Source organism: Dipodomys merriami, unplaced genomic scaffold (assembly GCF_024711535.1).
Source record: "Dipodomys merriami isolate MVZ:Mamm:240054 unplaced genomic scaffold, mDipMer1.0.p SCAF_45, whole genome shotgun sequence".
NCBI classification, from domain to species: domain Eukaryota; kingdom Metazoa; phylum Chordata; class Mammalia; order Rodentia; family Heteromyidae; genus Dipodomys; species Dipodomys merriami.
Window position 1 is genome coordinate 4,588,785 of NW_027206013.1, and position 19,834 is coordinate 4,608,618.

Here is a 19,834-nt window from a genome sequence, read left to right on the forward strand (position 1 = left end):
CAGATGTGTCTCCCAACTTGGCCTAGTTATCTACTCTCCAAGTATAGGGGCCAGGGGGATGGGGATTGGGGAGTGTCCTGGAGGAGGGTGCTGTGCCCTGTGGGACAGAGTAGACCCACTCAAGTCTGTTGTGGCCGCCCCTCTGCTCAGTGCAGCCTTGTCCCCAGCCCTGATGGCAGCCTAGGCTCAGGAATGAGCTTACTAGGAAGCTCCATGCAGACCTCTGCCTCTTCCAGGGTTTCTAATCTGTCCCTCCTTGCCTCCTTGACCTTAACCTCACCTACTTTAGTCTAAACCCTGCTCTTCCACCCACACTATTGGACCCATGATACCCCCTCCCCCCTACATACAGCTTGATGTACATGGGACTCTTCCAGGGAGCATTCTTGTGGGTAGAATAGGACTACCTTACCACAGCAGCAGGATTGACACTCAGGGACTCTGAGGCCACAATGCAATGTGTTGAGGCGAGATGAGGTACCACCCTTTATTGAGGAGTATATTATGGGTGTTAGGGTCCTGAGCCCCAGCCTGGCCTTGCCATTCTGCCTCCTATGGGTCCGTTTATTTTTTTTTTTTCCATGTAATCTCAGGCCGAGCATCCTGGGTGGCTCTTGGAGCCTGGGGGACTTCCTTGGCCTCCATGTTCTTCAGAGCCTCCGCAGTTAGTAGCAGTGAGCCAGGGGGTAATGAGTCACCTGGCACAGCAAGCCTGGGACTCAGACCCTAGGTTGGCAGCTGCAGAGCCCCAGGTAGAGGCAACCACAGTAACCCCAACCATACCACTTTCAGGCTCAAGGTCTTGGCCTTCATAGATGGTGGGAAGTGAGGCACGCTGGCTCAGTCGCCGTCGCAAGCCAACCAGCAGAGGCTGGGGCAGTGAGGCCACATCCACATTGTTGCCCAGGTCTACCCAGGCCAATGCAGGGAACTTGGTGGTGTCCTTGACAGCTTCGGTGAGCTCTCGGGCGGTGGCTCGAGTCAATCGATTGCCATTGAGCAGGAGCTGGGTGAGGCGGGGCAGCGTCCACAGGCTGGGCAGTAAGAGATGCAAGAGCTCATCATTAAGTTCTGTGAAGCTCAAGTCCAGCACCACCAGCTCAGTGCCATGGCTACTCAGGTAGCGTGTTATATGCTGCACATCTCGAGCAGACAATGGGATGCCCGAAAGATCCACAGTCTCCCCAACCAGCAGTGTCTTCTGGAGGCTGCTCTTGAGGCTATGAAGAGGTATAAGTAGAATGGACTGAGCAAGCACCTGGGGGCCGGGGGGTAGCCAAGATCAGAGCCACCATACACGATGATCCATCAGAGTCAGGTCAGACCCTGTCTGGTTCCAACAGCTACTGTTTAGGGAGGGGGTGAGGGGAAGGCCATGGGCAATGCTGGGAAACTTCTGATCCTGTTTCCCCTTTAGTGAAAAGGGGACACGATTTCTGTGAGGATTGAGTGTACACACGTTAAGGCTCCATGTAAAAATTATTAATATAAAATGTCACTGTGTGCCTAGGATTGCCACCTCTGTGAAGCTTGATATTGCATTGATTTTTATGCAGTTCAGGGCGTCAGGAATGATGATCTTATAGAGAAGCAAACTAAAGCTCAAAGAAGAAAAGAAACTTCTCCTAGGGACATTCCACTAAAGAAGGACTGGGTTCTAAAATCGAGAGGCTCCCTGCCTGAGCCCCTCAACCATTGGTCACTCCTCAGCTCCTCAGTCTTTAGAGGCTAAAGGGAAAGCCCAGGGTAGTGAGTGTGTTTGTGGGATGAGAATTTACCCTGGGTGAAGGCTCCTGTTTTAGGCTGGGACATTTTGAGACTGAAGAGGGTACCTTGTGCCCCTGCATTTCTCTTGCTCTCCCGCTATCTAAACAGAGCCCACTAGATAGAAAGACCTGACCGGTTTCAGGGAGGAGCTTAGAGAAGTAAACACAGTGACATGTCTCCCATCTGCCATGCCAGGGAACAATTCCATGGGCTCTGGATTCAGTCTGGGCCACCAGGCCTGAGATAGGACAGAGGTTGGGGGAGGAAATAGGAGACATGTGCATCAATAGGATCCCAGCTATGGATCTTGGCCGCTGGGTCTGGTGCCTACAGCCAATTCTGAGCTGAGTCTGGGCCATGAAGTTATGAGGGAGAGAAAGTGCCCACAGAGTGAGTTTCTCTGGGAACTATGAAGGGCTCCCCTTCAGGTGACCTAGTGTTGGTAAAGAATTCCCAAAGGGCTGCAGGATAATCACGAAAGTGTAAACTAGGTCCAGCTACTTTGCCTCTTCTAGCCTCAGTTTCCTTCCCTGTAAAATGGAAGAAATATGCCTCCCTCATTACCTGTGAGAAGATTCACATAGTGTACCTGAGGCCCAAGGAGGTCCAGGCCCTGTGACAGGCCAAGAGGACTGAGGAACGAGGGAATGGCAGGAGATAGCACTGTCTTTAGGGAAATGAAAGGCAGTACACGCTGATGTGTAGCTTGGCCTGCACTTGGATGGCATCTGCTGATAGAAGTCAGACTGGCTTCCAGGGTTGGAGCCTTCATGTAGGTAAGGGCAAGGGGAATGCCCGTAGGGTGAGATTTGGGGTGCGTAGCTCTCAGTGAGAGAAGTCTGGATTGTTAACCTAGGAAGGGACCCTGCCAAAAACAGAAAGGAAGGGCTGTGGCTCAGCTGCTCTTACCTGCTCTGGCTCTTCCTTCGGGGCAGGCTAGGCCCTCGCTGCCTCTTGGAGTGAGGGGTCAGGTGGTAGATGAGTTGCCGGCAGATCTTGTCCGAGGATGTCCAGAGCTCACAGTCCTGTGGGCAAGGGACAGGGTTGTCAGGGTGAGACTAAGCCCCTCCCACACCCACCCCAGCTGTAACCTGGCATGGAGCCAGGAGAGGTTGCCTGCTGGGAGCTGGACACGCTGGTCTGAGGCCCGCAGTGCCCGGTGGGAGGAAGCCCAGACAATGAGCCCTTGTTCCCTGTCCTCAGGCCCAGGGCCAGCAGCTTGGGCTAGCAGCCGGCAGCCTGCCCACTCTCGGCACCCCGAAGGGACTTGCCACAAGGGGGAGGCCGGATCAGGCCCTTCGAGGGAGCCCAGCTCCACAGACACCAATCCCAGGGAATAGGAACAAGCCAGGTCAGCATGTTCTTCTTCCTTTCATTCTCCAAGCCACACGGCTCCAATGGGGGCCTGGGTCTGGGCTTGACAGGGCCGAGGGAGGGGTGGCAGGGAGGGGGTTCATGTTTTATAGTACTACATTCTGGTTCTCTCTTGATCCTCACTACCCCCACCAACACACACACACACACACACACACACACACACACGCACGCACACACACACACAGAGGCCCCGCTTGGGGCAGAATACAGGGTGTGCTTTCCACACAGCTAAGCATGCCTCACTACCCGGAACGTTCTTTTATGCTGTCCCTCTGATAGCAGTCCCAGGAGCATGGGACACACACAGTGACAGCAAGCTGTGGCTCCCGTGATGGCTGTGGGCTAGCCAACAGCTAACAGACACAGGAATTCAGAACTGGCAGATCCTTTTTTTAGGTGGGGGATTCATTGTGACCAGGGCTCCAGGGCTGGTAGCTGGCCATAGGCAGAAGCCAGGATTATGTCTGTTACTCACAGAGACACATTAGGAGGTGTAAGAACAGAGCACAGAGAGGTGGAGTCTCCAACTTAGCCCAAGGTGGACTTTGCTTATGGTCCAAGCAAGGGAGGGACGCAGAGGGCACCCATCCCCAAGATATCCAAGTTAAGATAGACACCAGTGGACAGGGGCTCCAGTCTGGAAGTAACTCTCTTCTGGCCAAGGAACAAGAGGAAGGGAGTTGAGTTCTGGTAGTACATTTATCAAAACACTGTGTCTGCAGGGTTTCCCCCTTTGACTTCTGCTCAGCTAGAGTCCCCAAGCCTGGCACACCATGCTGCCACTTGGGAAACAGATCTATTGTAGGTGTGATTGCAGGTGGGCAAAACACTGCTCATTTATTCCTGAAGCTGGTGTCAGGTCTCAGAGGATAGTGACCTACCTAAGGTTTTACAGCAAGCCACATGAGAATCTTCTCTTAGCCCCTGTCATCCACCCTGCAAGGCCTGCTGACCTCACCTTCTTAGGGCACTGCAGGTCCCGGGCTAGGTTTACCAACAGGTCATGGGAGATAGGATCCACCAGGTTGAGGAAGGCCACGTTCCTATAGAGGATGTCAGTGAGCAGGGTTCCCTCAAGGCCCAGGTCCTGTGGATGATGAAGAAGTAGTTGAGTGAGCCAGAGTTTGAAACTTCCCTTCTTTGGGGCAGTCAGCCAGATGGCCCTCATGCTGTGTCTTTGTCTCCCTGCCTGAGGTTTGATTTGCAGAAGTCTCCCCACAGACACAAGAGCCAACTGTCTAGTAGCAGGTAGACTAACCATTAGATGAGGAGTGGGTGGCATGCCAGGAGCCTCAGGGACATGACAAGCGATTACTCAGATACATTACTGGCAATGATGTGTTTTGATGTGACACCTTGCCGGGATGTTCTGCTCCTCTGATCACCCCAAGGAGCAGTGGCCCTCAGCATTCCCTCCTATCCCTGAGGCCTCCTGAGTTATGGCCACCATCAGTTCACCTGTGGGAATGGGCTTCTTCAGCTCAAAGATGCCTGAAAGGCAGCTCAGACTCAGGCCATTTATCTCCTGACTATGTCCTAGTGCCCCAGTTCACCCTATGGGACCATGCCTACTTTCCCAGAATTCACCCAGCACCCTTTCCTTGTTTTCATTCCTAGAGGTTTCTCTTCTTCTTTTCCCTGGTCTTCCAGCCTTTTAGAACCTTCCAGCACATTTCTGGGTTGCCAGAGTTACTCTATGAAACACACACCAGAGCCTGACCCTCAACCCCATTGGTGGAGACTAAACACTTTAATGTTATGTGGCATTAGAGTCTTCGACCCAGTTTTCAGAGTCAGAACCCCCTGTATGTGGCCATCACATCTGCCCTCACCCACTAGCCTTCTTTCTTACCCTTGGATAAGACTCCATAGTCAGGGTTCTGGTCTGGCTTTTCTACAAGCATTTCTTTACCTTCTCCTATCTAGTCCCATAAGCCTAGTGAGGGGCTGGAGATCCTTCCAGAGGACCCATTTAGAGGACACAGTGTCAGCTGATGGAGCAGGCAAAACCAGGAGGAGCCTCTAGCCTCCATGTGTGCCCACCCAAGCTAGAGAGCAACATGTTCCGTACATATGTTCCTGGCACAAGAAAATTAGCCAGATAGGAGACACCATGGGCTGAAGTTTCAGAGACCCAGCAGATCACCGAAGAGGATAGGCCTTAAATCTCGGCCTCTGGGACACAAAGGAATAACCTAGATGATCTCTCTGATGGTCCTTCGCTTCACATGTTGGCTAGGGACAAACATCCAGCTAGTGCCTTGGCCTCCGGATACCATCCCTGACATTGGTCTACGTCTCTATGCCATCTGATTGATAGGGAGTTGCTTTGCTGTTCATAATTTCAACATGGTTCACGTCACAGATGTAAGGAAGGAACTAGAGGGAGGAAGGGATGGCTGGTAAGTTTGGGAAAATTCAGACAGAGCCTCAGTCCACTGGTCTGAACAGCTCCTCTTAATGTGCCAGCTCTACCTTTCCAGTCTGCTAAGCTCAAAGAGAGGAAACTTGAGGAAAGCTCTTGCCTTGGCTCCTCCTCTGTTCCTTGTTTCCTTCCTTCCTTCCTTCCTTCCTTCCTTCCTTCCTTCCTTCCTTCCTTCCTTCCTTCCTTCCTTCCTTCCTTCCTTCCTTCCTTTCCCATCTATCCTTCCATCTACCATGCTGGGGATTTAACCTAGTGCTTTCGACATGCTAGGCAAGCATACTATCACTTGAGCTACATCCTTAGCCCTCACTCTGTTTACCCTGATTCCTGGCTCACCATTTTTCTCTATGCCTCAGTTTCCCAATCCCTAACCATCTACCTTCTGTAGGCTAAACACCTGCACGGTGTTTCAGCTGGGAAATAAAGCAGGTGATAGTGGTACCTGCACCCAGGGTGGGGACAAGGCAGACGGCTAGTAGCTTGCCTAAGGGTGATGCTGGAATCTGCATCCACATCTCTAAGGCAACTTAGAGTTTAGGATCTTAGGTTAGGGTACCAGGTATGTGTGGGATCAGAGCCTCCACGGGTCCAGATGTCTAGTGGTGATGTACTGGTGTCTAACCTGTATTCAGTAGCTGTGGGCCACTGAATGGGATGATGTGTGCCTGTGGCTTTCTTTGTCTGGGCTGCTGTGGGGTTCTCCTGGTGGGCCTGTAAACTAACAGGGCTGTGCGTCTCAGGCTCCTTTCTCCCGGATCCAGGATATTCCCCATCCTGGAGGAGGGGGGAGCGGCCCTCTTCCCTCTTCAATAGGGGATATCCAGCATCCAACACTCTCCTTTCTTGCTAAGGCCTAAATTTGGCCCCAGGCTGGGGCATTCTCAACACACACACACACACACACACACACACACACACACACACACACACACACACACACACGCACACCCCTCAAAATCGTAGAGTTCCAGACATACAGCCCCCCCCCCCATGCTCACTCTGCCAGCCTCACCGGCCCCCACTCTGGCCCGTGCCCTCCCTCCTTCCCTCCCAGCCAAAACCACGGCCCTAGAAAAGCCTATCCTGTCCCCAGCCTCCCCGCAGCCCGCAGCCCGCAGTCCTGCAGCCTGCAGCGCGCCGCGCGGGCGCCTCCCGGCCCCTTCCCGCTCCGGCCCCTCCATGGCTGCGGGGCCCGGCTTCGCTCGCCTGGCTCAGGACGTGCAGCAGCTGCTGGGCGCGCTCGGGCTGCCGCTCGCGGAGCGTGGACTGGATCTCACGGAGCCAGCGCACTCGGCGCTCGTAGGGCGCGGGCCCGCCGCCCGCTCCAGCTTCACAGCCCGCCTCGGGCCCTGCCCGCCGGCCCAGCCGCGCCCCCATGGCCTCCGAGGAGCCGGCGCCGCGCGGACCGGCGGCCGATCTGTCTGCGCCCCGCCCCAGCCAGGGATGCGCTGGGCTGGGAGCGCCGGGTCGCAGGCTGCGCGCCCGCGCGCTGCCCGCCGGACGTCGGGTCAGGGGGGCTGCTGCGTTTGGCAGGAGTCTTGCTGGGGCGCGGGCTCGGCCGGCGTCCGATCTGGCGCTGGAGTTCTTCCGGAGCGCCTCCAGGGGAGGCGCTGAGCCCCGCCAGGTCGAGGTGGCATTTGGCACCTCTGAGCCCTCTGGCCCCAGTGCTGACTGGGAAAATAGTCGCATTGACTATGCAAAAGAGCATTCTAGGAGAAATGGGGCGGGGGGGGGGGCGGGGGGAGAGGCAATGCCAGCACAGCACCTAGTTTCAGAAATCGCCCCTACAGAGCACATTTGAATCTGATCTGCCCATCCTGCATAACTTCTGCCCTCGCAAATCCTCAGTTAGCCGGTGACAGGCCTGGACAAGCTTGGTGGAACCCACTCCTCTGATCCCCGGCCTAGGAGATGAGCAGGCTGAGGCATGCTACTTAACCATGGAGCCTGGCTCTGGGCAGCCTCGCAGCCAGCCCTGCAATCTGCCTCTGGCTCCAGCCTTCCTGACAAGGGGAGGGATGGCAGGCAGTGAAGAGAGGGTCCCAGCTCCTCCAGGACCCCAAGTCTGAGCTAGAGACCTGCCTAGCTAAAGGAGGAGCCCGATCTTTCCAAGCTTGCTCAGAAGTTCCTCTTGGAGGCCTCCTGCCTGCCCCTGAAGTCGTGATCATCCCCCTGCTCTGGACTCCTCTTATTATCTGAGTGGGGTCATTTGTGGTTCTGGGGTTCCAGCCCCCATTTCCACGGGCAAGGAGACCAGCCTGTTCCGCTGGGGCTGGCTGGCTGAGCAAACGTGCTGAGGTGTGTGAGATCAGCCAGAACACATATACTGAGACCTATGGCCAAGAGCCTTCCTTTTAGTCAAGTATTCCCAGTTAAACAACTGGGGTTTGGGGTAGGGAACAGTGTGGCCAGGCTTTATGATCCCTGGGCTGAGTCCCTCTGACAAGTCAGAGGACAGCAGGATGTATATGCCCTCCTACCCCCCGCCCCAGACTGCCTTCTCCCCAGCAGCCATCTACTCTCCCTCTCTGCAGCCAGTATTGTCCTGGGGCCACCTTGGCACAGCAGGTTTCCTCCCTGGCAAACCTGCATGACTGCCCAGTCTGCCCTCCCCCAGGGCCAAGGCGCAGTGCTGAGTTGACACTGAGACAGGGCCAGAGCTTAAGAAGCAGCCCCAGTGCCCCCAGGGACTTCTCAGACCCCCTGCTCTGAGCTGGCAGCCAGGTAAGTCTGCCTTCCCTTCCCCTGCATGTTCAGGGCTGGAGCCAGACTTGGATGGCCCCCCGGTTCCTGACCATGTGGCTCCAGAGACTCAGCCAGGCCTGATCCCCTTAGTGTGAGAAGTGTGAGGTAGGATGAGGGGTGAGGAAGAAGGGCTAAGCCTGGCTGACAGGGAGGGAGCAATCTAGGCACTGGGGAGGGAGGGGGAGGGATGCCCAGAGCTTAGAGTCCTGTGGCTAGAAGAGAATTATCCCCAGCCCCACCTCTGTTTCCTGGCTGAGAAGACATTTTTCCAGGAAAGCAAAGAGTATAGTATCTGTGCCCAGGTCCCTGGATGAGCCTCCTTTAGTCTGCTTTAGTCATAGAGTGAGTTAGGTCTTGGGAAGTATTTCCGGCTTAGCTTAACTTAGACAAGAGCCTCTGGAAACAGACCTGTACCCTAAGATCTGGGATGATGGGGACATCAATCCAGTTCACAAGTATTTAACTAAAAGCGGACAGCCTTCTTCCTGGAGTTATCTGGGCAGCAGCTTGTGGAGACCACAGAGGGTAGAGGCCACTAGAAATAATGTGGACCTGGGGGGAGAGGGTGTTTGACCTGGGTGTTTCCAGGCACCCCTGCCACATCTAAGGAGCTAGTGGAGTAGAAAGTTGGGGACCCATCTTTGTGGCCCTTTCTCCACTTACCCAATGGGATTGTTTAAGCCAAGAGCAGTTAGGCCAACTCAGGGTTGATTTTATCTCAGCAAGTAATTATGTGGCACAGAGCTTCCTGGTAGCCATGGCAAAGAAGGATACAGAATGATTTTTGAGAACATTCACTTAAGAGGAAGGAGGAAGACAGATAATCTCTGGAGAGAGACTAAGTTTCTCTAGAGCTTGCGCTACAAGGATGGATTGCCAGCCATCCCTGAATTGCCCGTGGGGCTAAAGAAGGCAGCAGAGTGTAGGATAAAAGGCTCAGAATTTAAATTCCCCAGCTGGCCCTTTGTTGGCTATACAACCATGGATAAGGTTTCAAGCAGTATTGTTTCCTGCAGCTGCCATAGCAAATGCCCCCAAGCTCAGTGGTTTAAAACAGAAATGGATTCTTCTGAAGACTAGAAGCCTAATAATGTCAAGGATTTGGTAGTCATGCTCCCTCTAAGGACTGGAGCAGGATCCTTCCTGCTTCTTCTCGCTTCTAGTGCTTTTGGAATCTTGGTAGTCCTTGTAGCTGCTGTACATTATTCCAACCTCAGCCTCCATCATCACATAGTTGCCTTCCCTGTGTGACTCTCTTCATATGGCTGTGTATATGAATGTGTGTGTGCACACACATGGGTGCATGCACGCATAATACTGGGGCTTGAACTCAGGGCCTGGATGCTATCCTTTAGCTCCTTTGCTCAAGGATGGGGCTCTACCACTTGAATCACAGCTCCACTTCCTGAAGGGCTTTCTGATAGTTAATTGGAGATAAGAATCACAGGCTTGGGCTGGGAATGTGGAGTGCTTGCCTAGCATGCATGAAGCCCTGGGTTTGATTCCTCAGTACCACATACACAGAAAAAGCCAGAAGTGGGTCTGTGGCTCAAGTGGTAATGTTAGTTTTGAGCCAAAGAAGCTCAGGGACAGTGCCCAGGCCCTGAGTTCAAGCCCCAGGACTGGGACACACACACACACAAAAGTCACAGACTTTACTGCCTTACCTGGCTTGAAACTGCAGATCTTCAGCTCTCAGACTCCTGACTAGCTAGGATTAATGGTGCCCAGTCATGTGGCTTTCTTATAAGGACCCTGCATATGGGGCACACTGTAACCCAGAAAGACTTCATTATCTTAACATTACTTCACGAAGACTCTGTTTCTAAATAAGGCTACTTTCCAAATTCTAAGTAGACATGAACTTGTATCTGTCACCCAATGGAGGTAAGGTTTAGTGAAGCTTCCCTTTAAATGTAGGAATTTTTCACTTTGGGTCCTTGACTTTGATCACAGAATAAGAATTTCTGGGGGCTGGGAAGTTGGCTCAGTGGTAGAGTGCTTGCCTTGCATGCATGAGGCCCTGGGTTCGATTCCTCAGCACCATATAAGCAGAAAAAGCCAGAAGTGGCACTGTGGCTCAAATGGTAGAGCGCTAGCCTTGAGCTAAAGAGCTGAGGGACAGTGCCCAGGCCCAGAGTTAAGGCCCCATGACCGACAAAAAAAAAAAAAAAAAAGAATTTCTGAACAAGTCATGATGGTAAGAAAACTTGGTAAAGCTTTATTAAGTAAACAAGCAGGAAAGCAGACAGATAAGAAACAGACAGACAAACAGCAAACAGAAAGGCTGAGGCACACTCTAGCAGAGTGTGGGTGCTCTCACAGGGAGATAGACACAACAAACAGACACAGACACACAGACACACACACACACACACACACACACACACACACACACACACACACACACACACACTCTCACTCCTTGGGCTGTCTGGTATTTATATGTAAAGATAGGTGCTTTGTCTCTAATTATACCTGGTGTTACTTTCTAAGTTTCCAGGTAAGAATGCATCCTGCCATAAAAAAACTCCTTCTCCTTGAGATAAGGATGCACCTGCTATCTGCATTTTGGGACAGGAGTTGGCTTCCTTTGGGGAAACATTTTTCTCAGGAAGACACAGATCCTGTCAGATAAGTTTTAATTCTTGGGGTGAGGAATGTATCCCACAGAAAGAAATGCATCCTGATGTTGTCTCTCTTTGAAACAAAGATGGCACTTCTATGTTTCTAAGTAGCATATTTCTGAGTTGCCTTCACCAGGCCTTAGTTTCCTTTAGTTATCCTGCTTCATCTCCACTATAGTAGCCTTCATGTATAAACTTTATTTCCCATATTTGTTGAATGGGGAAAACATAATGCCCATATGACAAAGGTGCTATAGGATTAGAGACACAATAATGACCATGTGAGCTTTTCATTTCTTCTAATGAAGTTTGTGTGTGTGTGTGTGTGTGTGTGTGTGTGTGTGTGTGTGTGTGTGTGTGTGTGTGTGTGTGTGTGTGTGCTGATTCTAGGGTTTGAATTCAGGATTTTTGTACTGTGTCTTAGCATTTTTTTTTTTTTTTGGGTCTGGTCGTGGGGCCTGAACTCTGGGCCTGGGCGCTGTCCCTCAGCTCTTCAGCTCAAGGCTAGCGCTCTACCACTTGAGCCACAGTGCCACTTCCGGCTTTTTTCTTTTTTCTTATGTGGTGCTAAGGAATCGAACCCAGGGCCTTGAGCATGCAAGGCAAGTGCTCTACCACTGAGCAACCTTCCCAGCCCATGTCTTAGCATTTTTTTTAATATATTTTTTTTTTAATTTTGCTTTTGGGTCTGGTCGTGGGGTCTGGGTGCTGTCCCTCAGCTCTTCAGCTCAAGGCTAGCACTCTACCACTTGAGCCACAGTGCCACTTCCAGCTTTTTTCTTTTGCTTATGTGGTGCTGAGGAATCGAACCTAGGGCCTCATGCATGCAAGGCAAGCACTCTACCACTGAGCCACATTCCCAGCCCCTAGCATTTTTGCATAAGGCTGGGGCTCCACTACTTGAGTTGTACCTCCCCTTCAGACTTTTTTTTTGGGGGGGAAGTCCGGTCGTGGGGCCTGAACTCTGGGCCTGGGCACTGTCCCTCAACTCTTCAGCTCAAGGCTAGCGCTCTACCACTTGAGCCACAGCACCACTTCTGACTTTTTTCTTTTTGCTTATGTGGTGCTGAGGAGTTGAACCCAGGGCCTCAGGCATGCAAGGCAAGCACTCTACCACTGAGCTACCTTCCCAGCCCCCACTTCTGGCTTTTTGCTGGTTAATTGGAGATAGGGCTCTCTGATTTATCTGCCTGAACTGGTTTCAAACCACGATCCTCAGATCTCAGCCTCCTGAGTAACTAGGATGACAAGCTTGAGCCAGCCATGAGTTCCTGGCTCTTTCAGGTCTAATGGGTGGCAAGGCCATTACTGAACCACACCTCCAGCTCCACTTCTGACTCCATCCAGCCACCCTACAGCCAGCATCTGTTCATTCAAGGACGGTTTCTTGGTATTGTGGGTAAGACAGAGGAGGTGGCAGTAACAACTGTTCACAGAGTCGAAGAGCTGAGATGGGCGTAGAAAGTGGTCAGGATCTGAAGGAAGAGTGCTTCAGGCCAACGCAGTAGTTAGTGAAAAGACAGATGAGAGCATTGAGTACAGAGGGGGGCAGGCATCAACAAGGCAAGAATTTCTCTTCAGGGCAAGGGGGCCTTTGAAGGGTTTTTCAATGGAGGATTGACATGCTCAGATTTGCATGTTCAGCAACCCTAGCACTGGGAAGTTACTAGGTGATAGAGGTGGCCAGTGGGAGCTGAGGGGTCAGCTGTGACTGGGAGGGGTCACAGGAGCAATTGAAAGGGACCAGTGAGGATGCAGGGGTGGCCACTTTAGGCTGGTAGAGGTCTGGGCAAGGCGGTTGCTTAGCTCAGGTTTGGGCTTGTTGACCAGCAGCATCTGAAGCATCGTCAGTGGTTCAGCCTTGGACTCATTGTGGAGAACTTAACACAGCCCTTGGATCCAGGAGACAAGGAGGACAGAGGGTATGCTGTGAAGGAGGTAGCAAGTTCTGGAAGGTTGGGTGAGTTGAGAAGGGTGTGCATGGGAAAATATTGGACAGTTTGGCACTATCAACTTTCATGAGGAATTGTGGCAGGCTTGGCAGGTGACTGAGAAGCTGAGATTGAATTGGGTTGACTCTTCTAGAGACTTAAGGCTATGTGACAGGGTGGGGTCTACGACATGGATAAGACTCAGCTTTTCTCCCCTAACCCCCGGGAGCTCCCACACACTGCAGATAATTGCTAAGTGATATTAGTAATGTCATTTGAAGAGTATGCCAGGGGCAGGAAGGACAGGACAGCCATGAAGGGAGGAAGGTTCTTTGGGCCCCTGCTGAGTTGTTTTTATCTGGCTGGGGAAAGGAGCTAGGCCATCCCTGCAACAGGTTCTGGAGGGGTTGATTGTCATTGCAATCTGTATATGGTCATCTCAGTGAATCCTTTAACTATCTTTGCTCTCTAGATAGGAATCTTAGGCTAAGAAAGGAAAGGTTGCCCAGATCCTCATGCTATCAGTGTCTGCTTGAACCTGGACACCTTTGTGCCCATGACCCTACCATCTTCCTTCTGAATTTAGGAGCTAGACTTAGCCCACTAGATGCCAGGCCAGCCCGGTTGCTGAGTGCTTCCAGGCATTAATAAGCTGATAATTCTGGAAGCCCACACATTTGGCTAAGCTCCAGGCTCCATCTTCACATCAAAGATGGATGCTGGCATATGGAATGCTGGGAACAGTGCCAGGGAATTTTGGCTGGGCTCTGAGGGTACAGGCACTTTGCCTACCGTGTGGTTGGCCAGTTCTTACTTCCTGACCCTCGCTGGTGATACCAGTCCCTTCACTGAGTTGAACTCTTCCTTCCACCCTTCTAGGAGGGCTGCATGGTTCTAAGAAGTTGAGGCAGGGTGGCCACAGGGTCTGGCCCCTGCTTCTCTGCTGTGTGGCTTCAAACAGTGGACAGAATCTGAGATCTGGCCAACTGGGAGGAGACTGAGTTAGGCTGCCTATAGGAGGCCACCCACATGGGGATTCACCATGGGAAGAACTTAATAATTACTGCAGTGTTGTGTGTGTGTGTGTGTGTGTGTGTGTGTGTGTGTGTGTGTGTGCGCGCGCGCGCGCGTGTGTGTGTGTGTGAGTGTGTGTCTCTCTCTGTGTCTGTCTGTGTCTGTGTGTCTGTCTGTGTCTATGTGTGTCTGTGTCTGTGTATTATAGAACTGGGACTTGAACTTGGGGCCTGAGTGCTGTCCCTTAGCTTTTTCACTCAAGGTTGGTACTTTCAAGGCTGGCACTTTACCACTTTTACCACAGCTCTGCTTCTGACTTTTTTGTGGTTAATTGGAGATAAGAGTTTCATGGACTTTTCTACCTGGGCTAGCTTCATACTGTGACCCTCGGATCTCAGCCTCTTGAGTAGTGTAGCGTTACAGGTAAGAACCACTGGCACTCAGCTAATCTTGGTGTCTTCAGAGGTGATGAGCTTCTGGTTGGGGCAGATGTGTAAGCCAACCTTTTCAGGAGTGCTGGAAGAGTAGAACAAACACTTGAGATTCCATGATCCTAAAGTTGATTAAGATGCTAATCTAAACATCTTTGAAATCAGTTTTTTGTTTGTTATTGGTTTTTGTCTGTCGTGGGGCTTGAACTCTGGGCCTGGGCACTGTCCCAGCTCTTCAGCTCTAGGATAGCACTTTACCACTTGAGCCACAGCACCACTTCCAGTTTTCTGGTAGTTTATTGGAGATAAGAGTCTCACAGACTTTCCTGCCTGGGCTGGCTTTGAACCACAAGCAGTCCTCAGATCTCAGCCTCCTGAGTAGCGTGGATTACAGACATGAACTCCGGTGCCTGGCTTTTGCAGTCAGTTTGTTTTGCCAGTTTACTAAGTGGGGACATAAAATGTCCTGCATCGTACCAGGTTTATTAGCTCCCAGGAGATTTTGTCCCCAAAGTTCTGGAGTATGGACTATGTGCAGCCAGTGTCTGGACCTGCCTACGTTGCTTACTCACAGTGAGGCTGCAACTTAGCTGTCACGGTTCTATCAGCCTTGGCCTTTACCGTAGCCTGTGTGGGGTTCAGCACTTCCTGGTACTCAGGGGCATCAGCTTCCTGAACCTGATAGCTACCAGTTTCAGGAAGTGGTTTCTCTACATTCCCTTCTTGTGGGTCTTCATCCTGCTGAGTGACTTTGGGTGGGTCCCTTCCCCTCTCAGCTTTTGTTCCCCTGGCTGGAATATACTTCTTACCCTTCCAGTCCCTGTATTCCCAGATAAGGGGTGAAAGGGAAAAGGGTATCATCCAAGCAGGCACAGGAAGGACTTTGGAGGCCACTGGGAGCCCATTTCTCTGCAGGGAAGCTGAATTGAGTTGTGAGCACCTTCCCATAGATTGGACCCTTGAACCTCCTATTTTATTTCGGCCCCCAAGGCACTATGGGAATCTGGTGGCAGCACAGAAGGAGTGATTAGAAGAGGAAAGGCATGGTCAGGGGCTGACATCTCTCAGGCCAACCTAGTACAAAATATCTCCAGGAACAGAGAGGCTAGCTCAGCCACCTCTCATCTACTGCCACTATTCACACTCCATTCTTCCTATGCCCTCTGCCCTCTGCCCTCTGTCCAGTTCCTGGAACTGGCCAAGGAGCTAATGGCACCCACCAGGGTCTTAATGAGTGAGCCAGGGTTAATGGGTTACTTAGCATGGTGACATATTCACCAGTATCTCAGGCCTCTCAAAGTCCAGAGAAGCCTGGCCTTCAAGGTCTAGGCTTGGCCACCTCCTTTCCACACTTGATGCCTCGGGGCTCAAGAAAGGCCCAAGAGACTCAAAAGGCTCACCTGGGCACTCACTGTTCCTGAAGAAACTTGTACTTCCTGGCCTTGTTATGCCTGCAGTACCTCCCTCCTCTCCCCCCCACCCCCCAATCCAATCTCAGCTCTGGACTAGATCCCAAGGCCCTCATCCTAGGGGATGCTTCTCCTTCATAGCCTTTGGTTCTCCTCCTTGGCTGACAATACTATCTTATCTCCAGCTAGACCCGTGTCTCCGGGAGAGAAGAATGCAAAGGGGCTAGGATCTGCATGCCAGAGGGAATGAAGGAATAAGTACAAGCCACAGTTAGCCAGTGCAAATAGTGGCAATTGTGGTAGGCAACAGCTCCCGTGTGGATCTCAGTTAGAGGGCTTAGAGCTTGGTCTGAGGGTTGCCTTGTGGAGGCAGCCCTTCTGCATCTCATGCAGTGGACCAAAGCAGGCAGGGAGGTGACTAGGGAGGTCCCTGTCTACCAACTTCTACAGCCTAGTGTCTTTTATCGACCTGACTGTTCATGCCCAAGGCATGGATTACAAAGACTCCCTTGGGTCACATGACTCCTTTCAGTCTGGGTTAACCAAGATGGTGGAGTGGTAGCCCCTACACTCCTAACCTGGGCCTTGGAGAGTGGAGAAGGGGCGTGTTTGGAGGGGTGCCTCCTGATCTTGGAATTGTAGACGGACTTTTAGGTTCTTGAGACTTCATGTGGGCCTCACATGACTGTACAACCCCAATGTACAGGTATTGGTTGTACCCCAGATCTGTGTGGCCCCTGTGTGGCCCCTAATTAGATATTAATGTGTGGGAGGGGGGCTCATTTTCATTCAGGGAAACTTTGTCCTGATTTACCTTTGGCTGAAATCCAGCCTTCTTCAACTCCACTTGGGTCCTCTGGGCTCAGATTTCTCATGGTGGGCTTGAGAGAATAGCAGCTGTGTGAGGTCACATGACACTAGAAAGAGGACCTGGAATCATTCCTGTACCTTTAAAGTTTCCTCCCACCTTAGGCCGGTAGGGGGAGGGAGGGGAGGAGCTGGGTTACAGTTTGGGATGGGGACTAGGACTAGAAATGAGCTCAGTGCTGTGTGAGCCCAGCAGGTGTCTGGCTGTTCACCAAACAGCTCTGTGACCCTGTGGTATCGGCTCACACTCTCTGAGCTTCTGGACACAGTTGGTAAGGAAGTTAAGGCTTGGGCCTCTCAGAAGTGTGGAATCTTGGATTCTATCTTCAGTTCCACCATGTGATGGCTTTGCTGTAACTGTGAAGGGCAAGAGACTGCAGTCGGGTATCTCAGGTAGGCAGGACCCTGAGATTCTTTGACTCACTGGGCTTGAGGTGGGTGCAGGGGCTCTGTTTCTTGTCTGACATGTGGATTTGAGACATCCTGCTCAGGTTTTTGAGCTACCTGTGCCCTCCGAAGAAACTCTTGAGGTATCTCCAGCTTCCCAGGAAGTGAACTTGAGATGAAGAGGGAAGGGTAGATGGAGAAACTGAGGCCTGGGGAAGGTCTGACAACCTGGGAAGGGGCTGGTAATCATCTCTAAGAGCAGAACTTGCATTGTAGTAGGGACAAGCAAGTACTCAATGCTCAGACCACATCACCCCCTCTCGCTGGGCTTTGGTTGTGGTTGTGGGTGGAGCTGGGGGGGGGTGAGGCAAGACCCATTGTGCAATGAATGGGGTCATTACCTAATTCCAGGGGGCTTCCGCTCCTCCTGCCTCAAGGTCATACTTAGTAGATACCTGTTTGAACAGATTTCCAGCAAGTTGTGGGTTTTAATTTATAGGGAAGAAACTCCCCCCATCCCACCGCCCATGTTCCACTCTATGTCAGCAGGTTGGGCAGTCAAGGAGGCCGACTCCGGCTTCCTGTGTAAGGAGCAGTGAAAGTCCTGGCCAGGGGTTCAGGCCAGGCTATCACCTCAGAGGAGGTGACTCAACCCTGAATGAAGTAGGGCCTGGACTTACCTGTGGGTCCACGTGTCTGCCAGGAACAGCTGACCTTAAGTAAATTGTTTCTGCCTAAGCTGTTTTCCTGTCTGTGAGTGGCTTAGAGTTGGGCCTCAGGTTTCTTCCTGTGGCTTGGGGAAGGCTGGGCTGGAGGATTAGCAGGGAAAACTCCAGGCTGACTGTTCTGTTTGGGTCTCCAGGCTGACGATTCTCTGTCTTTTCCTCTCCAGTGTGGTGTTTGGGAATCTGCTCTGCTCAGCCTAGATTCAACTTAGAGGGGAGTGTGTGTGTGTGTGTGTGTGTGTGTGTGTGTGTGTGTGTGTGTGTGTGTGTGTGTGTGTGTGTGTGTGTGTGTGTGTGTGTGTGTGTGTGTGTGTGTGTGTGTGTGTGTGTAGCGGTGGAGTCAGCAGTCAGCATCTCTGGGAAAGGATTGCATATTCCCAAGGATGGGGAATTCATTAGCCTATGTGCATAGCTGACCAGAGAGGGAGGAAGGGAGAGAAAGAGCCATGTGAGTTAAGGGATAATGGGGGGGAAAGTGACTGAGGCTCCTTGGGAGCCAGACACACAGCACCTTCTTCTTGAGACTTCCTTAGTGAACTTCTCAGGGCCATACAACAACTCGGGGCAGGTATGGGGTAGCAGGACAGCACTGTTGGGCTGTGTGACTTTGGGTCAGCTCTGGCCCTCTCTGGGCCCTGCCTGAAGTGCTAATGTTCCTGGACTGGTGGTGGTTGAACCGGTCTGGATGCTGGAGCTTTCTGGGATGGGCCTCTGGCATCTGGCGGCATGATCTAGGCTGAGGTCTGGTAGCCAGGCACCCTTATTTTTTTTTGTCTCAGGAAGCCGTCTGTGGGACACTGTATCTGGCTCTGAGCTAAGAACTTTTGAACAGGGACAGAGAGAAACAGAGGAGCACCCAGTTCTGGAGCTCCCTGGAGGGGCTGACCAGTGGAGGATGCCATTTGGAAGGAACTGAGTTTGAGAGGAAGGAACTCTTTGCTGAAGGTCATCGTGTCCTCCCCTCTCCTGCTCAGGGGCCTCCCATGGGCTGTTCATACTTCCATCACCTTGGTAACAAGCCTAGTTTCCATGCCTTTTTACTGCTATGACATGCCTGCGACCATACTCCCTGCTTGGTTGGACCTAGGTCCCATCCAGATGACTCCAGATGTCCATCTCAGGTTGGGAATGCTGCTGGTGGCCCCTGACTGAGTTCTAAGCATAGGAGAATTCAACAACTACTCCTTTCCTGCCCCCCCGACCAAGGTGCCCCCCACCCCATCCTAATCCCAATCTGGAGATCCCCCGAGGAGCTCAGCAAGGGCCACAGGCGTGGCTCTGGCAGCTTCTGCTTCTGGGAGGTCGGGAGGAACAGCTAGTTCTGTGGCCAGGATTTTCCCAGGAGGACAAATCTGCTTTTTCCTCCCCAGCGGGTACCCCAGTCCAGAACTATCTTCTGAAGAGAGGGCTTTCTCCTGGACCCTTTTGCTGAGCCTCAGGTAAACTCGCCAGGGTTCCGTGGAGGGAGGGCCTGGGTGTGAAGCTCAGTGTGATGAATGACTCTATCTCTAGCCTTGGTTTCCCCTCCTGACACTGATTTGGGTAAGAGCCAGGCTTCTGAGCTTGAACATTCTTTCAGTGAGTGAGGAAACTTGAGGGTAGAAGGGTAGGAAATGAAAGGCTAGTCCCCCAGCAGGGTGTCTTCCTCTGTGCTGGGAATATCTGCCTTTGGGAGGCTGGGCCAGTGCTCCCTGGCTTGGAAAGGGGAGATAGGATTTGTGCTACCCAGTCATGGCTCCCTGCTCCCTGGCAGTCTGAATTTTGTTAGGTCCCCTTACTTGGACCTTTAAATAGATCAGGAGACTGGAACATATATCTCAGGGAATCATGGTTGCCTTACTCCCAGGAACCTGGGAGAAATGAGGACTTAAGTACTGCCCAGAGTGGACCAGGACTGTGGGGAACACTCCGGCCCCACTACATATGATGAGAATGCTCTGTGTTCAAAATGGATAATGCTCAGCAAGGAGCTGGTATGCCTGTAATCCTAGCTACACAAAAGGCTGAGATCTGAGGATCAAGTTTCAAAGACAGACCTGGCAGGGAAGTCTGTGAGATTCTTATTTCCAGTTAACCATCAAAAAACCAAAAGTGGAGCTGTGGCTTAAATGGCAGAGCACCAGCCTTGA

The 19,834-nt window shown here is 52.1% G+C and overlaps 2 protein-coding genes across 12 annotated transcripts in view; one reads left to right on the top strand and one right to left on the bottom strand.

Annotated features, from left to right (window-relative positions):
• Positions 1-458: 458 nt before the first annotated feature.
• Positions 459-7,205, bottom strand: Lrrc75b (leucine rich repeat containing 75B). Of its 2 annotated transcripts, none has more exons than XM_069994438.1 (4): positions 6,776-7,205; positions 4,103-4,231; positions 2,677-2,792; positions 459-1,034 (listed from the first exon to the last, which is right to left on the bottom strand). In XM_069994438.1, the coding sequence occupies exons 1-4, from the start codon at positions 6,944-6,946 to the stop codon at positions 695-697; spliced, it is 756 nt and encodes a 251-aa protein (XP_069850539.1). In that variant the 5' UTR covers positions 6,947-7,205; the 3' UTR covers positions 459-694. The 2 variants fall into 2 exon arrangements, with proteins under 2 accessions (XP_069850539.1, XP_069850538.1); XM_069994437.1 differs by having other exon boundaries at positions 459-1,220.
• The window catches only part of Ggt1 (gamma-glutamyltransferase 1), a 38,109-nt gene continuing 21,223 nt past the window's right edge, over positions 2,949-19,834 (top strand). For 3 of the 10 annotated variants that reach the window (XM_069994427.1, XM_069994428.1, XM_069994426.1), the window contains exons 1-2: positions 16,764-16,986; positions 19,076-19,144. The gene's annotated coding sequence lies outside the window, so the exon portion shown is untranslated. Of the gene's footprint in view, positions 3,119-8,194; positions 8,294-16,763; positions 16,987-19,075; positions 19,145-19,834 lie in introns of those variants that run through there. The other 7 variants (XM_069994434.1, XM_069994430.1, XM_069994432.1 and 4 more) reach the window with 5 other exon arrangements.